The sequence below is a fragment of the Hippichthys cyanospilos genome, chromosome 11, assembly GCF_059441005.1.
Source record: "Hippichthys cyanospilos isolate Australia breed blue-spotted pipefish chromosome 11, RoL_Hcya_1.0, whole genome shotgun sequence".
In the NCBI taxonomy this organism is placed as follows: Eukaryota; Metazoa; Chordata; class Actinopteri; order Syngnathiformes; family Syngnathidae; genus Hippichthys; species Hippichthys cyanospilos.
The window spans coordinates 7,687,020-7,707,002 of NC_142379.1; the positions used below are offsets into that span (position 1 = coordinate 7,687,020).

The 19,983-nt window shown below is 37.4% G+C and overlaps 2 protein-coding genes across 4 annotated transcripts in view; one reads left to right on the plus strand and one right to left on the minus strand.

Annotated features, from left to right (window-relative positions):
- sorl1 (sortilin-related receptor, L(DLR class) A repeats containing) overlaps nt 1-16,020 on the minus strand; it is a 40,860-nt gene extending 24,840 nt beyond the window's left edge. The window contains exons 1-10 of the mRNA XM_088427465.1: nt 15,700-16,020; nt 10,432-10,548; nt 9,180-9,314; nt 8,223-8,384; nt 6,872-6,939; nt 4,414-4,594; nt 2,648-2,749; nt 2,380-2,549; nt 1,613-1,811; nt 1,425-1,542 (exon numbers count right to left, since the gene is read on the minus strand). Of these exons, the coding sequence (XP_088283591.1) occupies nt 1,425-1,542; nt 1,613-1,811; nt 2,380-2,549; nt 2,648-2,749; nt 4,414-4,594; nt 6,872-6,939; nt 8,223-8,384; nt 9,180-9,314; nt 10,432-10,548; nt 15,700-16,020 (1,573 nt within the window). The remainder of the gene's footprint in view (nt 1-1,424; nt 1,543-1,612; nt 1,812-2,379; nt 2,550-2,647; nt 2,750-4,413; nt 4,595-6,871; nt 6,940-8,222; nt 8,385-9,179; nt 9,315-10,431; nt 10,549-15,699) is intronic.
- A 1,726-nt stretch (nt 16,021-17,746) lies between these two features.
- On the plus strand, nt 17,747-19,966 carry tex12 (testis expressed 12). Of its 3 annotated transcripts, XM_088427311.1 has the most exons (6): nt 17,988-18,006; nt 18,119-18,188; nt 18,459-18,516; nt 18,590-18,692; nt 19,028-19,079; nt 19,272-19,966. In XM_088427311.1, the coding sequence occupies exons 3-6, from the start codon at nt 18,463-18,465 to the stop codon at nt 19,408-19,410; spliced, it is 348 nt and encodes a 115-aa protein (XP_088283437.1). In that variant the 5' UTR covers nt 17,988-18,006; nt 18,119-18,188; nt 18,459-18,462; the 3' UTR covers nt 19,411-19,966. The 3 variants fall into 3 exon arrangements, with proteins under 3 accessions (XP_088283438.1, XP_088283436.1, XP_088283437.1); XM_088427312.1 differs by lacking the exons at nt 17,988-18,006; nt 18,119-18,188 and adding an exon at nt 17,747-17,866; XM_088427310.1 differs by having other exon boundaries at nt 17,756-18,188.
- Nucleotides 19,967-19,983: the final 17 nt, after the last annotated feature.

The window sequence follows — 19,983 nt, forward strand, 5'->3', positions numbered from 1 at the left end:
ATAGTTTACAAGTAAAAAATTTCGGATGTTTAATACTTTTTCATGTCCACTTTATGTTATAAAACAGGACTGATTTTCCATATATTTTGTTCTAATATTTAAAATATATATATATGAAATAGAATAGAATAGCTCTCTCAGCAGAACCAAATTCTTGTTGGTGGTTCTCTGGTTTCTATTATGTTAAAGTGAAAAAAGAATGATAACAACTCTGCAGATTTCTGCATGTACTGTTTGTGGTATTTAGGACGTCTCAATGCCAGCTTCAGTGAGATTAAGTGAAATCTTTAAAAATATCTAAGACTTTATATTGGACAAGCAAATTAATGAGTTTTTAAAGATTCATGGACAGCCTATTGTTATTTTGTGAAAAAAAAAATACACTTGGGAAACCTACAGGTATGTATTTAAAAACATTAGTTAGAATGGCTGATTATGATTACATATTTAAGATTGCAAACATCCTGAGAGCACCACAGTTGGAAATGTAAATAACGTGTTTAACAGGTAATAATTACACAACTTGTGCTGAAAGCTCTTAAAAGTTTTCTCTGGATATTTTGTATTTAAATATGTTCTAGGAAATTGTGAATGCACAAGCGGCAAACACGTTTCTGTGTATGATCTCTGTAGTGCTTACTAAATACTGCAGCAGTGGTAGTGTAAACCCCTCTGTCTGAGAGTGATAACAAAGTGAATCATAACAGCAAATGCCAGTTTTTACTCTGCACAGACTTCCTCATGCAAATTACCAAGTTGGAATTTAATTAGAAGCAGTAAGGAGGATAGGGGCTCCAAAGTGTTTCCTACCAAATGGCAAAGAGGCAAAGCTGGGTCAAATGACTAGAAATGCGTATTTCTACCTCAATCTGAAAATTAGTCCTACAAAATAATGTGCATTGTGAGAAGTTTTTTTTTACTCTCAAGTGCATGGCAAACTATGAAAAATTCCTGTGTCACACAGGGTCTCAACCACCTTTGCAAGAGTATAACCACACTTCCCGTTTCAGGCAATACAGGAAGCAAATATTTACTATGAGAGGTGGCCCGACTCGTTGTGTTGTGTTTTAGGTTTCCTGCATTTGACTGCTGACTCATTCTTAATGCAGAGACAGGAAATAGTTTCACAACAAGATGACCTTGTGCTGAATTAATTACTATTGAGATCACGATACAAACAATACTGATTAAAGACCCTTCCTTACTTTTGACTGAAACAAAAAAAAATATCAAATAATGCTTGGAGTCTTATATCAACCAGAAAATGTATCTGTTTTCGACACGGAAATCTAAGCATAATCCCCACACTGTCAACGATGGGTTTGTCAGTAGCATCACCCGCATGCTCGCCCCAAGCAGAAACAGTGTGATGCAATGCAACTGTTCAGTTCAACAAAAACATCAGTAAAGACATTGCTGTATACCTGTGGCCATGATGAGTCCTGGAGCAGACTCCTTCGATAAAATGGGAATCCTCCTCAATTGGAAGTTTAACAGTTGGCTCCAGCGTTGCGCCAGATGGAGCGAGCAACCTTTACTCAGCTGAAAAGCAAAAGAGAAGTGGAAAACTCTGGTTCCCCATGAAAGTTTTAAGATGTCAAAGTTGTTGTACCTGACAATCCACAGTCCCCCCCAGACTGTCAGCAGTGGGTGGCTGAAGCAGTTCCCATGTTCCTCCCTTGTCGAACGTGATGACTGACCGCATGTTGCGTTCGATGACATTCCCGGTCCCATTGACGAGTGTGGCGATGAAAACGCCTCTGAGTCCCTCCACGCGGTGCAGGTCAGCAAAAGGCTCACTGGCAAAATATCTGAAACAAATGCAGATTTTTTTAGACTGTCAAATCTATACAGTGAGTGTTTCAAATGTATCACGATTTACATAAGTAGGATCAGGTCTAAGGCCATATTTTCAATGTGCAAGACTTCTCACGTTGAGCAAATTTGAGAAATTTGAAAAATTTAAATATTTGTTTCAATATACATTATACATGCTGTATTTGATGAAAATGCCTGAAATATGCAAAGACAAACAACTACTGTTTGTAACACTCACATAAAATAGCGCCATCACACATTTTTTCACAGTTTAAAAGAGGAAGTTTCAAATCCAGTTGGAAGTAGTTCCTCAACATGATTACAAAATGAGAATTTTGGGTGCCACCGAGCTTCAAATTTCAGCTTACGCAACAAACTATTAAAAAAAAAAAAAAAAAAACCTGTAATAACTGTTCATTGATCAACATGCGACTATTTCAAGTTACGGAAGCTTATAAAAAAATATGACTCAGTATCTATGGCGTTCCCTCAAAGTAAATACACACGTGGCCACAAACCCAACTGAAACTGCTCCAAAATGTACTTTGTCTTTTTGAATACCTGATGAGTGTGTTGCTTCTGGAGCCTTCTGGGCTGTAATATAGAACATTCTCCAAAGATAGAGAGAAGGAAACACCCTGTGTGTCTGAGATATATAGGTGTGTCAGATTATTCAAGTGGTTGACACACACAAAGACTTGGTCCTCAGATGCATCAGCGATGTAGTACTCCTGAAAAGGGGGGGCAAAAAAAAATTGGACAAGGGAAAATTGCATGTGGTGCATAAAATATAATTTGAACTGCATTTTATCCACACAAGGGAACTCACTGTGATTGGATGGCGGGTTCTAAATTGGGCAGCTTTCATTGGCTGCCGGTTATAGGAGACCCAGAGCTGAACAGATGAAGATTCGGCGCTGCCAATCAGTTTCTGACAACAACAACAAAAAAAATCCGGGTTACTTCACGACTAGATTACACTAATAAAGGTTTTCCATCCAACTAATAAAAGGACAGAATACAGCAATTATTACTAGAATTTCAACTCACCTAATCAGCTGGATCAGATCAGCAAATACTTTGCGTTTTTATGCTAAATCTTTGATTAAGGCTTTTGGTTGGATCCATACAATAAGCCATAATTGCAAACAAACTCTAACATGCTTCAGTGATGTTAAGTACTACCATTGTTTAAAGCTGATCTATGTTTTGTTAAGCATTCATGACCGGCTTGGTAAAAAACACTCAAAAACATTTTATTTGACAAAAGAAATCTTTTGATGGCTGCCATTTTCAAAATACAAGCATCTATTGAAAATAAGCATGAAATAATGTTACTGTTGCACATCTTGATATGGCTGTGCTCAGAATTAACTAAAAAAAATCCAAATAAAAACAGAGGAAAAACAGAATCCTTTAAAGATCCCAGTGGCAAATTGTATCATATGTTTTCCAAAGATATCGACCCATAAGGTGCCCAGATCACCATCTAATGTTTACCATCATATAACTCACAGCGAATCTCTCTTTCCAATCAACTGCTTAAACACTACAGCAACAGGGTTTTTGAACTCACACCAGCTTGACAGCAAATCTGTCCAAGGAAACAAGAAGAGATGAGATCCAAATCATATTCACCATCTGTTCCACTATCTGTTTTTTTTTTCTGATGCCTAACGCTGCCTTCAAATACACAAACAGAAACCTGGCAATGTGCTTCATATTATCAACTGACAAATGTTCATTTTTGCTGTGGCGGGGCTGTTACTTAAGCTCAATCAGTTCACTGTGTTAAACGAAAGCAAAGCTGAGTTGAAAAAATGCTTTCAGAATGCCTGCCGATGTAAAATAAGAACAGTAGGAAATACTGTAGATACTTTAATTTGCTGTGTTACATGACCACTGGAAGTGGTGCAGATTCAAGAGAGGAATTCTTTTCCTGGCCATAAAGAAACAACCATATTATTGTCTCTATAAATAATATTCAAACTAATTTATTTTCCACCTGAAATGAGACACCAAGTTAATCTTCTCTTATGTTCAAACAACAACACAAACACAATACAAAAGTTCCAATTAAGCTCTCCCTTTGCTGTTATGTTTCATTTTTAGTCATTTTTTGTTTGTTTGTTTGTTATTTGTTCTTGTGCTTTGCACTTCAGGGCCACTGTAATAAACATACATTCACTCCCAACATGCTAGTGTGTCAACACTACATATTTTCTTCAGTTTCTGGCCTACTTAGAAAATCACAACTTATAATAAAATAGCAGTTTTTTGTTCAGGTGTGAGTCCAACATTCTCTGGGATAAGCTCCAACTCTTCCTGGCTCTGCATGAGATTAGCTGAACAATAAATAGATAGTTGAAGGGTTTCTCATGGCGTGTTGTTGAATAATTTGGATTGTACTGTATATTGTTTCTGGACAAATGTGTTTCAAGATGATTTTTTGCAGCACATCCCGATGTCTATGAGCAACAATGACTAAATTCCTTGAATATGTGACAACATATACGCCAAGACAGCAGACATTTGTAATGATTTTGCATTATAATGTATGTGAAAACCCACAATGTTACATGAAGCTTGTCTTACCCTGGTGGTGGTGGCAAACATGTACTTTTCCCTGAGCTGGAAGCTGTCAACCTGCTCCAGGATCACTTTGCGGTTCTGTTCACTCTGGAAGAAGTCAGTACTGCTGAGAATGATTGAAACACCTTGGGGCTCATGCCTTTGGACCAGCACAGTTGTGGGGGGGTCATAGGGCTCAACTCCCCTGGAGAGGTGAATAGAGATATTGCACATTAAAAGAGAAACACTCATATTCATCACATCAGCACACATTTTAGTTGCTTGATTGGTACAGAAAGTTCAATTTTTGCTCTATCCCTATTTAAACCTGGATTGAAAATTTTACAGTCCTTGCATGGACTAGGACTATAGATTTACACCAGTGACCCTGATGAGTATAAGATGATGGATAGATGGGTTGACTAGCTTCTTGCAGGAGATTGTGTCGACATTAAAGAAGAATGGTTTCACAAAATGGACCATATTTTGCTATGCAAAGAATGTAGAAGTATTGTTATTAAAATTTGTTTTTGTTTTTTTCAACACACCGCTTGTGGTTGCAAGGCTTTTCCGGAATACGGGCACAGAGAGTCCGACTAAATGAAGAGGCTTGACTGTGCTTATCATCAGCCTTCCACGCACTGTGTTTTCCTTCTCAGGCTCAAGAGCTTAACAGAGGGAGCACTGTCCCAATAAGGCACTGCAACTGGAGCTTTTAGTCAAGGATACTTGCTCAACTTATGGACGCGTCTGAATCAGAGTCCATGTCATGCTTGCGCACACTGTCTTGTCCTTTGAATGATAACGGCAGCTCTATGGGTCGTTTCACACCTGTAGTTCATGTTAAAACATTTTTCAGCTAATGGATTTGCAAATTATATGTGTGAAAAATTCCAAGTGTGCCAAAATGCGTCACAAGAAACCAGTTTTGTCTGCTGTGCCGCGCAAGAATGTCAACAGAGAAAAATGTTTGCTGTACAAACAAGTAAGTGATAATAAAAATAAAGCAGCACAAGCATCAAATGGAGAATCACAGAATTATGTTGGGCGCTCTTTAAAACCAGGACTCAGGCAGACATTAGTCATGCAATCCTGGTGTTGGTATCAGATGTCGATGTGTGTGCTAACACCAAACCCGCTAGAGCTTAGCAGTGTAATCAGTTTATGTCTAACACGAACAGAAAGCAGGAGCATATTAATGTCAAGGAGTATTTTGTTAGCTGTCAGTGCTGCCGTTGTTGTAATGTTGTGGCAGTCCTGCATCCCGTAGCACAAAAACTGTTGCAAGTACAAATTAATATACTCATATGCAGGCAGTATTGGACTGAGTTCAGCATTATTATGTGAACCGTGTTTCCCTTCTAATTTTTCCCGTATTGTGTCTTTTTTCAAGTGCTAGAAAACTCCATCCGTCAAAAGTATTATGTGGAATTGTCTTTAGATGTGTGATCTGATATGATAGTGAATTGTGTACACCTCTTAAATTTGATCAGAGGGGATTAGAATTGAACTGTTGGCTAAGCAGAATGGTTTAAGTTCTAAAAAACAGTCAACAGCAGTAGTTAGTACACAGCCTCTCCGGATTTTTCACCTGTCACTGAAGTGTTCTGTCAGCACTCCAATGAAAAATTTCTGGCTACGCCCTTGGTAGGAGTTAATTGCAAAGGTCACACAGATACATTTTTTTACAACTTTTATTCACTTTGAACTCCATTAGGTTGACTACGATTAATTACTTTGATAAAGTAATGTTCCGAACTCCATTGACTACTGCCTTGTTCCTTGACTGCTGTCAGTACAACAGACACGCAACTGCTGACTGGCTTTCCCAGGCGATCGATTGCAATTTGCCACCAATTTAAAATTTTATTTTAATATTGTAAACTCACTTTAATGAGCCACACAGCATTTCTACATTGGGAAATTACCTATTAAAATAATCAGCATTTGTTTTAGTGCTCTGTTCAGTAATAAGTATTCTATTATCATTTACTATGAACTGAAGCATTATTGACTGCAAACCACAGTCAGTGGTTGTTATTTGCTAAGTTGTTTTCACTCCTTGAATATTGCATAAAGAAGGAACCAAAACCATAATTTATTTCAGAAATTTTGTGTGTGTGTGTGTGTGTGTGTGTGTGTGTGTGTGTGTGTGTGTGTGTGGGGTGGGGGGGGGGGGGATAAAACAGTAGTTGAAAGTTGATTTGTATTGCTTCTTTCTTTTGTTAATGTTAAAAAAGATACAGGTTTAGGTATACTTATACAATCTTTATAGATAATTATTATAGATACCGGTAATTATCTGATTTAGTAGCACGTCGAGTGGGGGGGTCACGAAATGTTATCTCTTTCCTAGGGGGACCTTAGCAAAATATAATTGAGAAGCACTGATTTAACAGAAAGGTCAGGGTATTTATTAATTGTTTTGATATCTCTGCGTGGAAAGCTGCCCTTTCCATGCTCAAACACTACATTAACTTACCAAAAGTAGGTCTTTACATGCTCCTGGATCAACACCCAAGTCTCCCCAAAGTCGTCTGACTTCCACAGCTACAAGAGTGTGGAGGGGGAGGGAGGAGAAAAAGAAAAGGGGGATGGTGCATTTAAAAATGTAGGTCATGTTCATTCCTTCATTTTGTCTTTGCACATGTAAGCAATGCGGAACTACATTATTTAACTGCTCGCTTGTTGTGCATGAACTTAAAAAAGTAGTTTCCATGTAGAAAAGCAAGAAATACAGCTTCTGTTCAGGGTTTCCAACTTATCATTAACCATTGTTAGGTAAAGCAGGTTCATGATTACAAAACAAACACAATCAATGGCAATGGTAATTTAACCCTCTCCGTGTAAAAATAAATTGGAGCACTTTTTTTTTAACTTCTGAGTAACAAATGCCTCATTAAATATTAATGTGAAACAGTTGAAGATTCTCATTGTTGCAAATCTATATATGCACATCTATATACGCTGGTGACCTAATTTCAATGAGACATGAGAACAGGTAGAAAACTAAAAGCAGTCTGACAAACAAACTTAAATCCATGATAAGATTGACTCATCACGCACTTCCTTTGCACAGCTGGATTCAGCTCAGCTATTTTAGGTGTTTCACACTAAAACTTTTTTTGTGGTAATTTATTGTAGCTATTTGTTTTAACTTAACCCCAAGGTCTTGAAATATTGACTAACTTGTCAGGAATTTTAGAAATGGCCAGATGTTTGCTGTTAGCTAGTAACTAGTAGCTAAGCGATTCAGCTATAATCTTTGGTAGACAATAGCTCCATGTAACTTGAGATCTTAATTTGTTACCATTGTAGTTTGTGAGGTTTACCTAAGCCTAGAATATCTCAGCAACAGAAAAGTAGCCCTACAATGTAGTCCCACTGAGATCGGTGTCACAACAATTTGAAGCGCGACTAAATTCCCTTTAATATACCTGTAATATAACAATCTCTGAGGATTAAGGTTTTTTTTTTCTCTAGTAAGTTTATATATTAAATACAATATCTGGTCTTTGGACATTGGTTCACTTTGGAATATCTTCCTTCCACTCTGTAATCCCTAAAAAGTGTCTTTCAATCTAATAATGTTTTTTTGTAAGGGAATTTCCATGTGATTTACTGTTAGTCATTGTGTACATTGTGTAACAAACCCAGCAGGGATTTCTGTTACATCCTGAATACATCTTTGTTTACAAACTGAAAATATGTCATTGTGGTTTAACTCTTTAAAAAATGATTGCAGCACTGAACAAAGAAACCAAAAAGAACTACAACTTTTCCATGTTTGACATTCATATATTGTTCATACTGTATGAAGGGGATGGTATTACCTGCTTATTTGAGTGAAAGCTGTCATACCCAAGTACTAGGTTAGGTATTGTGCTGTGAATCAACATGTCCGTTGGTTTGAATGGAAGGGAAAACCCTTGCACAGTCTTGCAAAAGTCAAAGGTATTCCACAGGTAATTGTTGGTGGAGTCTACGAAGAGGTACTGAAACACAAGAAAACACATGGGTTAGCGCTAAATATTTTGGTTTTACGCTAAATATAAATGGGTTTACGCTAAAAAAAAAAAAAAATGTAAATATGTAACATCCATAGATAAACCTCTATAAATGTTACTCAATTATACCTTAAACTGTTTCTAACCAAACAGATGGGGTGACTGATATCTTGGATTTTACGGGCGGTTCTAGACAGTTTAAACCGAGGTGGTGAGGGGTGGATGAGTGTGCAGTTTCTGTTCTTTCGGGAAGACTTCACTTTCAACATTGTTTTGGAGGGAGAGGATTTAGTCTGTGCACCAAAATAACATCTGAGAGGTCAAAGGTCATGTTCAATGAGTTCAATGTGAGGTCCTAGCTTAAAATCCATTATTGTTAAGCCAAAAAATGTCTGATGTAGTGGAGGTTAAGCTTTTGTGCAAGCCAAAAGAGGAATATTTCTCTCTGGCTGACCAACAAACCTACAGCTCAAAATATGAATGATTATCAGATTTCTTGACTGTCATGTGGCATGTTCATCTGACATCTGTTTGGATTTTATTCTATAAGCATACAAGGTTGGAAAACTCATTTTAACGAATTTACATCAAAGTGCCAGTAGCCGGAGCCAGCGTGGCTGCCTTCTACCTAGCAGCAGAGTTCAATTTGGAGTTTCAACAGGTAAACCTTGAGATTGTCATCGCAGGGTGTGTCAGTAGAATGGCAAAAGTAGGTCAATAAAATACTGACCTGAATGTGTGCATTGGGTCATGTGGCTCTACAACAAATCTGAATCTACTTACCCTCTTGTTATCAGCAGGACTGTGGTAAAACTGGGAGATGATTTGTGTGCTCCCATTCTTGGCCTTGGCATCAGGCAACTGGAATTTGGCCGAGACAAGTGTGAAGGTGGATCCATAGTCATAAGACACATAGACCTGGATTTGAAGCAGAAATAGATCACTAATACCTGCAACCTTTCGGAAAAGTTACACGCATGGATTAAGAACCTCCTTTTCTAAATATTCAAGCCATGTGTCTTCTTTATCCTCCTGATGAAGCTTGCACACACAGCACTGAAAACAGCTGACACTATAGCAAAGAACAACGGCGTCCTGCCTATTCATGTCACAGTTTTTACCCCATTTTGGCTGTAAAGTCGGCCAGTACAATGGGCTCTCTATTTGAATTATAAGACTGCTGCAGTACATCCAAAATACTGTAGTCCTGGCGAGAAGCAAGAAATACAACATAGAGAGTAAATATTGGTAAAAATAGTAGCCATCCAATATCAGTAAATTAGGCCAGTATTTATGTGCCGCAAATACAAATTTGTCAGGTTGTTACTGTTACTTTAAGAGTCCAAGACTCTCCAAATGACGTAAGGGAGTAATGCCACACCTGTGTGTGATTTCAGAAGTAAACAGTAAGCTATTTGTCAACACACATTAGTTTTCCCAGAGCTGTCAATTTTAACCAAGGCTCTAGGCCGCGCTCAAATGTCACAATGTGGCGCATGAAAAAAATGCAAGCAGTACACGTATAACCAGCCGACGTCTCCTTGCTCTAAAAATAACGTTTTAAATGTTGATACTTTTTATACTTTTTAGCTGCAACAATAGACACATATTGCATAAAAAGAAAAGCTATATGTATATATATATATATATATATATATATATATATATATATATATATATATATATATATATATATATATATATATATATTGGTATTGAAATGACACAAAAATGCATGCATGCTCTTCGATTATTGCTTGAGGGTAGCGTTTGATCTTTTCTGAGTCGGGGTTTGCACAGGTGACTGCTGCTGAATGTGCATTAAAGTCTAGCTCAGTAATCACATCATTATGTGAAGCATGGCAAACTAGTTTGAAAAAAGATGCTATTTATGATGCTCTGATTAGCCCTTTGACAATCAAGGGAGTGTAATTAAGTAAAAGAGTTATACCAGACCTACTTTCTCAGATGAACTAGACGAAATAAATCATGATCTTGCAAGTCTTACAGGTCATACCCATGGAAATGATCTTACCGAGCTCGTTCTGGGTCCGACGGCTCCAATGCTGTCTCGAGCCAAAGCAACAATGACATTGCTCTTTTCGCCAGCCCAGTGGACCACCATCTGGTTATGTGAATCATTCAAGCTGGCCTGCAAAAAATAATGTGGTGAAACCATGATTAGCACTCGCAAATTTGGGTTGAAATATGTTTCTTTTTACTAGACACCCTCAACATTCTGATTTACTGAAAGCAAGTTGGACTAAAAGAGAAAATCTTCGGATCATTTTATCATTTATTGATTTTTTTGGTTGTTTTTGTCTGCATTATGTAATGAGTGGTCCAAACATGATGCCTCAATCATGTGTGTGGTTCGGAAACACTCGGATTGGGGAAATAAACATCAAATTTTGACTCAAGCATTGGTTGACAAATTTCTGATTGTGACGTGTAAATTGGAAAATAACTGATCATTTAAAATTGCTGGTATCAGACCTTTAACAGCCTTAAATAAGCCACTGTAAAAATTGTGAATTGAAAGGAGAAATAAATGACAAATAAAAATGCAAGCACTGTTACATTATTTAAATAGGTTCTACATCCGAGCTTTGTCATAGCAAGAAGGTAGAATGAGGACATGAAAAATAACATTCCAACAAAAAGCCCCGATGCGAAAGTCAACATAAGACATTGAGAGCCGTATCTCCAAAACCAGTTTGACAAGCATAACCACATGCATATTATGAGTCACTCATTGTATAATACACCCAAATAAAATGAGATATCTGTGTCGAGATAGTCAAGCTACAACTCTTCACCCCTTTCCTCTGAATACAGTATTTGTATTTTATGAACTTCATACGATCAAATTCAAATGAAGTACCACAACTAATTCACGAGAGTGCCACTTGCTTAACAAGAAGGTGTTTTTTCCCCACTTCTAAGTCACCTTGAGAGTGTACATCTGAGTGAGCATCTGACAAATAATTTCCCGATGGATCAATACGGAATTTACAGACCAAATAAACATAACACAAAAAGTTAAGGAATGTGTGGTCAACAGAATCTCTCTATTATAGCTATTCCTTTTGCTGATATAATATGTGCCAATAGAAATGTTTTCTTAAATATTAAACAAGACCTGAAGGAATAAGAGTTTGTGAGATACGCATTGCAACAGTTTCTCTTAAAATCGACGTGTTTGCCTTAAACATCTCCTTCAGGATGCTGGCCCTCACTGCTGAAATAGATGACACCCTCAGTTAAACAGATGACTCAATTCTAGCCATGAAACTAAATAAATTAATCAACACAAAAGGAAAAAATGTTTGGTTTTGTTTTTTTTTATGTTTTCTGACAAAAAAATAAATAAATAATGACCTGGGCCATTATTTTAGGAAGGCGATGATAAGTATGGATCAAAAGAAGAAAGAAGAATGGTCATACATTGCTGTGGGATAGAATTTTCATTTCCCAACCAGTAGTTGCAACAACGTTGCCATTGTGGTTGCGTTTGTCACTGTGGCATTCACAGCAAAATCAATCTGAGGAGGGCATATGATCCTGGGGATTGTCAATGGAGGGCAAATACACTCAGCATTGAAATGTCCATAAATGACAACAAGCTTAGTTTTTTTTTTTCTGAACAAGATTCTGAGATAAGTATGAATCTTATTGATCTTCAATCTTATTGCAGCATAAATAAACTGCCAAATACTAATTTTGGAGCTTTATGTTGTATGTTTACTGTCTATTCTAGAATAAGCTACTAATGGCTATAGCTCAAACTTGTTAAAGGTTCTGATTTTATTTTATGTAGTTTTTATCAAGTACATTGAACGGCAGGTCATGTCTTGATTTCGAATTGGATGATATAAAGCAAGCCAGCTGTACAATAAAGTGCATTTGCAAATGATTAACAGTTAAACATGAATACCAGCACCAGCGAAGTTAAACAAACTACAGGCAATCCTGTTAACCCAATCTTTTCCAATAAGCAAGCAGCTTATCATCAAAACCAATTCCCTCCCTGTGTAAACGTAAGTTCATGTTAAGTACTAGTTTCACAGAGAGTCTGGAACACAGCATGCATTAACTCTAAGCTGGTTTATCACCAAAGCTTAACCTTAAAATGTTATGCAAAGCACAAAAACAGTATTTTCAAGTCTACTTATTTACAGTAACTTGATCTCATGGTATTTTAGTTAACTTTGGATGAAGGGCTGTTATGTTACACATCTAAAAGTCTAAACTCTGTTTGATTCTTGACACACTTTTTGGAAGTTAGCATCACAGTGCTGTCAAATCGGTGAGCTCTACATCTGGCACTCCCAAGGAGCAGGACATGGTAACAGGCATTTATGCATTTAGTATGCACTAGTCCCCTACCACCCTCCCTTCTCTTCAGCTCAAAGCTCTCCATTATTCAACAAGAGTGAAAAGAAGGGGGGGGGGGGGGGGGGGCAGCATGGCTACGAGCCCACTGTCAGCACAACCAGCCACAAGCAATGACATCATCTCTGTAGGACTAGCAGGCAACACATCCTTGCTCTGCTGTCTGTCACCTGGGGACATTTTCAGAAACTTCCCCAAGGGATTTTGGCCAAGGGATGGACCACTTCTGGTAGTGTGATAACTAAGTGGTTATGCTATGTTAAACTTTGACATGTTGTCACCATGTGGGTCATATTTCAGCTCCCGCGTCTCTTTTTTCTATGCTTTCCCCTTGATGGAGAATGCCGTCGATGTGAAGTTCAAAGGATTGGACAAAATAACTGACAGGGGTTAAAAAGAATGTTATTTTATATATATGAAAAAAAAAAGATTTCATTTATGTATTTATTTTTCTGTTATTCTTCCGTGTTATAATGGGCGTAACAAGCATTGCTTACACTAACAACATGGCTGCAAAGAAAGAGATGCTCGTTTCTAAATGTCAGTTAAGGACATGTCCAGGCCAAAAGGGACATTTTTCATAGAGGGTATTCTTCGTTTCATATCAGGACAAAATGTAAAAATGATTTAAATATGCATGTGTTATTTCTGTTGAAAATTATGCTGGGGAAAAACCACTGGAGAAAACTAATAAGATTCCATCACTCATCCTGTTGTTGCTGATGTCACTCACTGTTGTTTTATGATCTTTCCATCTTGCTATCAAAATAATTCTGTCATAAACGTATGCTGTATTCTTTGACTAGTAGTTTCTTGAGTTCTTCCTCTTTTTTTTAATAATCAGTAGACAGTCATAGGACACAAGTGAATGACAGTCATTGCATTCAATGGCCATCACAGAGAAGTTGTGAAAGTAACTGCTTCAGTTCATTTTGTAAAAACTCTTACACATTTTAGAACCAGAACTGTATTGATCTCTGGCAAATTTCATGGAGAATTTCTAAACATAGCACCAGCTACAAATACATATCCAAATTTTAAGTAACGCAACTACACATTCACACACACATCCAGTGGAGCACTCTTCTGGTATAAAATTTTTCTGAAAAAAACAGAACCTGCTATAGTGGGTAGGGCCCACGAAATTTCAATGTCACCATAACAAGTGCCAACACAACAAAGAGAAACAAACAGTCCACACATTGGGGAACTAACAAATATGAGAAAAGATGTTTTCCATATTGACTTAAAGAGACACAATTAAAGTGAAGCTTCCTTACTTAGATTTCCAATATTTTTTAATATTAACAAAAAAACGGGACTGTTTAAAATTTCAAGAAAATTGCTGAGACTGAAGGGCATTCTGATCATTTACAACTTATCTTGCAAACTCAAACAAAATATTTAAGATCATAAACCAATTAATATAAGAACAATTACATAAAACACATTGCCTTTAACATAATATGACAACAGCATAATATGTCAGAAACTGTGTATTCATCTATGTTCTCCACGGATAGTAAATAGCTGTTTTAGACCTGGTTATATGCCTCATGAGCTCTACCCATAACCAAGTGCCTTAATACACTCATGTGATCTTGAGTCAACAAACACTTAGACCTGTTCTGTCAGTGTCACTGATAACTTCCTTCACAGAAACTCACATTGAACTGGTGCATTTGACTTTCGTTTCATTCAAAACTGGCTTAATCATTGTAAGCTTATCGCTGACATTATGTTCAAGAATTTGCACTACTTAAAATATGCTCAAGAATGAAGCTGCCTTTTAGACTCCAAACTGGGTTCTTGAAAAGTTAATTGTATGCAGTGGTGGAAGTAATGCATTACAGTAATTACATTACTTTTGGAATGCATTACTCCCAACACTGCATAAAACTAGTTTTATGTAAAAAGCATGTGAATTGAATAACCAACTAGACAGCATTTCGTCTAACATTCATATGAAATCATTATACAAAAGCGAGAATACCTGTGTAAACAAACATAAAAGAAAAAAATCACTATGACTCACCCAAATTGGCATTGTCTGGTGCTTGATGTGCTTTGCTGCAGCAAATGCAACCCATAATGTAGCTTTCGCCAGGCCAGAATTATACATTTAAAAGGTTGGCAATAATGTACAGTTAATGCAATCAAACCATGCAGCCTTGACAATCTTTATACAACTATAATTCATCAATATGTGTGACTCGTCAGATTGTTGATGGTAATGAAGGGAGGGAAGGAAAGAAAAGATGTTAATTATAGGGAATCTTTATGTTTTAATTTTTGTCAAAATGTCTTCAAAAATGTGCCCTCTAAAAATGATCAGGTTAAGTGTCAGTCAACCATAATACAAAATCTCAATATCAACTTCAATCAAGACATCACAGTATGCTGCATAGTGTACTACTCCTACCTTGTTTATCAGAAGTCTTCCTTGTCTGCTAGCACGCATTACTTTGTGAAATTGCCATGCTGTCAAATGAGGATAATTCAAAAGCCTTGTGAGCTACTTTTGGTGGCAAGTAATTATTTGCCTTTGTCCTAAAAATGCCCTCATTGTTGCAAATCTGGATTTAGAGCTAGCTTGCTATCAAGACAATAAGTGATGAGGTAAAGCAGGTTGAGAGTTGACAACCATTCAGCACGGCGGGGTTACAAAAAAAATAAAATACAGCACCGGTGTCTTCGTTTGTGATTTTGTTTTGCACCCTTGTCTAGTCGGAAAACGTTTAGGGACTTGTGAATTCGGTGCATACAGTCAAACCATTTATTTATTGGTGTAGCTTAAAACAACCGCGGGCTTGAGTGAGATCTGAGCGTGCAAACTAAAGATCAATAAAGGTAGTCTTCGTTATTAAAGGTATTACACGAAAGGCACTACTGGGATGCATCTCATTACCTGGCCGTACACCTTCGGCATGGTAGATTCACTGGTGCTCCGCCGGTTTCGCTTTGGCGGAACTGCGCCGTGGTGCGACCCGCCTTCAGCAGAACCAGGAGCGGCCGGTTGAAGAGCTGGAGCCGCGTTGCCCCCTCCATCTGCGTCTGGGAAATCCTGATTTGCGTCTATTGTGAAATATCCTCTGTTTTTCAGTCGTATGAAGCGCTCGTCGTTGTGCAGATGAAGTGTCGACGAATGTATTCCGACGAGCCATAAAATAATGATGTAAAACGAATGCCGAAGAGGACACAGCATCCTGGCCGCTTGTGGTAACGCCATGTTTGTGTATGTTTGGCTTTCAGGTTAGGTAAGCGCCAAGAGCTCCGTCTACAGGCTGCGATGGGCCTGGTGGTGCGTTCAAAAACTATGGGAATTTTGAACACACTCACCTCACACAGAGGCTGCCTTTTGTAATGTGCCGCATTTTTTTTCAGTTTCGTCCTTTATAATGTTCAGTGTTTTTAAAGTACACGAGCATACTTGATCCTTCGTCATTTTGCATTTTGTGCATTACCCTACAATTGTTGTGTGAGGAGAATCCACGTAAATCTTCCCCTTATGTTAACTGTTGACAAACTTGCATTTAAAATAAAAAAAGATTTTCTTCACATTTATTAAGCGGGACATTATCTTTACAATGAGGACAATTGGCTATAGGCAATGGATTTATGGACATGAATTAGACAGCAAAATAATGTACATCCGTTTTTTTTCTCCAGTTGCTTAGGTTCAGGCGAGAACCAATCAAGGTTCAGCTTGTGTGGGTCACATGATCAAACTCAGGAAACAGGTAAATGTCAAAACGGGTACCTCTAGAGATGTATTCAGAAACGGTGGGGTTTGGTACTTCCTGTTACACAAATGCAATATTAACTCATTCGGTGTAAGCGATTTTCAGACCCTGCTTTATCCCTGTATTTGAGGAAAAATATGTAACTAAATACCTTGAAATAAATTCTGTGTCCTGTAAAGATATATAAATAACGACTTTGATTATTAATCAATTAAATTATAACATTGTGTTAAGTCAAATGGAAGTCTGAGGAACATGTTATCTTGAAGAAAGTTTTTGACCTATCCTTTAAATGATATGGTAAATTAGTCTACTTCTTCTATTTATTAGCTTAATGTTCAAACAACAAGAAATTACCAATCAAGTGTGGTATAAATAAGTAGGTAACTCAAAGCTTTTAAAATAAGTTGACAATGGACATAAATTGAGTCATTCAAAATTGAAACTGACCATAAGAGCTGTATGCAGCGCTTCACTGTTATTGTTTGCTGTTTGCCATTTTTAATACTGTACATCTCACACCTACTGTTACACTTACCGGTTTTCTGGGTTTGGTCATGTGCCCCACACAAGCTGAATTTTGATTGGTTGTTACCTTGGACTAGATATCAGGGTAGCATTGCATGGGTGTGGACAGAAGACGTTTTTTTTTTTTTTTTTTTTTTTTGTGTGTGGCACAGTTGCTCTCTTATTTCATGTTCAAGTTCCAGAAAGTACAGTAGGCCTGACATAATCACAAATTTGGAGCTGATAACATATCCACATAATAATTTACGAAAAAATAATAAATAAGTGATATCTGATCTTGAATGTGATTAGAAGATGGACCAATTTAGCTTATTTCAGTACTATACAGTCCATCACTGCTGTGTGTGGGGAATTGGCACTGGCCAAGCCAAAAAATAAGCAAAATTCACATATCATTGATTGAATGCCTTTGAAATGCACTGGGAAAACTAAACAAATGAATCATTTATAGCACGCCCGCCTCACAGTTCAGGGACCCTGTGTGTAGTTTGCATGTTCTCCCCTAGCCCATGCAGGTTCACTCCACGCACTCTGACTTCCTCCCACACTCCAAAAACATGCATGGCAGGTGTATTGGACTTACTAAATTGTCCTCAGGTGTGCTTGGGTGCATGAATGGTTGTTTGTCTCAGTGTGCCCTGCAATTGGCTGGCCGCCTACTGCCTCAAGCCAGCTGGGATAGGCACTGGCAAGCCTGCGACCCTTCACCCAGCCAAGCCATTTTTTCTTGCATTATTACTATACACTAAACTAGTCTGGGAATGTCTGCCTCTTTAGCTTGACGAATTAATGATGTTTCATAAGGTCAGTTAGTTTTGTGTTAATCAGTATCCGCAGTATTGTTAATAATCGGATTTCCAGGAACCAGAAAATATATCATGGAATACCGTAATATTGTTTAAGAATTTGATATTTTCGAGGGGCTTTGAAGGCAACGTACGTACGTATGGATAAGTCAATCAATTAAGGTTAAAAATAATAATAATAATAATAAAATATCAACAAATAAAAAAATGAATATGACACACAAACTAGTAATTTATCTCGGATGATTAGGGAATTTTAACAACGAATTGACCACCGAAAATCTGTTCACATTTGGGAAGTAAGAGCATTCGTTTTCAAGGTACAGTATTAGCTCGAAGTAGGTAAGCTAGGTTAACCGCATCTTTTTGTGTGGGATACGTTATAGCTGAAGCGGTTCTGTCTGCAGTTAGCCTGTCCTCGACTTTTTGCGCTTCTTGGCATATTAAATTGTGACTCGAGACACAATACTAAGTCCTTGATAGTTAAACTACTCAAGTAAAAGAGGTTTTGGCTTCCAATATAAACATTCAGGTTGTGCTAAAACATGTATAGAACGAATGTAAAACCACGATTTATATATAACTTTCAGTAACATGCCACAAAAGGAAAACCACAGTAAAGGACGTAAATATACGGCATCCCCAGAGGTAAGTGGAGCTACTTCGTTGAAAAGGTGAAATGGATAGATTAAAACTTTTGTTTCGATATCACCCCAAATAGATGGAACAAACTTGTGGAAATCCCCCCGAATCGCCACAAATAAAGAACACGTGTAATTCCAAAACAGCTACATCAGCAGATTCATTCGAAACTACAGCTGCAGGTAAGCAATTTGTCCTAAACATACGATAATGATGCAGTATTTTACTTAAGTAACATAAGACCTTGCAATAATACATTAAACGAATAATATGTTTTTTAATGGTGTCGTTGATACCGAGGCATCTCAATCAAGAGAATTTCAACAAGTGATATTATGTGGTAACTGGGCCCAGGATTATAACATGATACAACAAACGACTGCAAGATAACTGCAAGAGACAATAGATTTGTCTTGGTTACATGTCCAAACAGTGCAACGACAAACATGACACTAGTAACCACGCCTTCGAATTCACATCATTCTTCATTGTCATTAACTGGAACTGTTTGTTGCAGGTGCAGCTCAAGATGTCAGCATGCTTATTTCAAAGTTGGCTGCTAAGTTAAGGTTAGGTTAAGGTTTTGTTTTTTTATCACGATCATTTTCATAGCTATAACCCATCCATTTTCTAGAGCCGCTTCAACTCACACACCACCGCTCCACCAAGCCGCTCAGAGCTATAACCACATATTACAATTAAATTTCATCAATGATAAAATATTAGCGTTTTTCCTCCTAATGATTGACAAACTATTTCAGTGAAAGCGCAGCAGTGGATACCGCGCAAAGGAAGGAGCTGGAGAGCCTTTTGGAAGAAGGCCAAATCCTTGAATCCTTTCTAAAAGAGAAGAAGAATCACCTGAAGCAAACACTGGTTCAGATTTCTGATCAATTGTAAGATGAATTTTGCTGAGCAAAATGTGTACTTGAGTTGTTTCACTTCATAGAGATATCAGATCATACACATTTTCTGTTCTCTTTGCCATGTGTAGAATCTTTGGCCACTCCTCTTCACATGGCAGTAAACTTGACACTGCTTGATTTTCATATATATTTACAATGTCTTCTCAAAATGCTCTTTTTGTTTTTTCTTGAAAAAAATCTCTCTTGAACGTGTGGGCTGTATGTGTGTTCTTTCACTGCCTTTAGCAATGATCATACCATGACTGCTATGCTTATAATATTCATTCTGTAGTGGCTTATTTATGTTTGAAGAGAACTCGACTCATGTCATATATTTACTTTTTGTGTTATTCATTTCTGTCTTTGAATTTCACTTTCAAAACTTTAAAACTGCCATCCGTTGTGGACATTTATTCCAAAGATATTAACACAAAGTTTTAACAAACTGAGGTAATTCATTAACATATAACAATAATAACAATTAATATATAACAATACTTTGTCCTGAAGTTATATTTTATGAACCTGTCTGACATTAGATTGAACCCAGAATAAATACTCCAGCCTA

Coding starts and splice junctions, on each gene's coding strand:
- tex12 (XM_088427312.1), top strand. CDS start 18,463: ATGCCACAAAAGGAAAACCACAGTAAAGGACGTAAATATACGGCATCC. Junction 18,517..18,589: donor AATATACGGCATCCCCAGAG/GTAAGTGGAGCT, acceptor CACCCCAAATAG/ATGGAACAAACTTGTGGAAA. Junction 19,080..19,271: donor AAGTTGGCTGCTAAGTTAAG/GTTAGGTTAAGG, acceptor AAACTATTTCAG/TGAAAGCGCAGCAGTGGATA.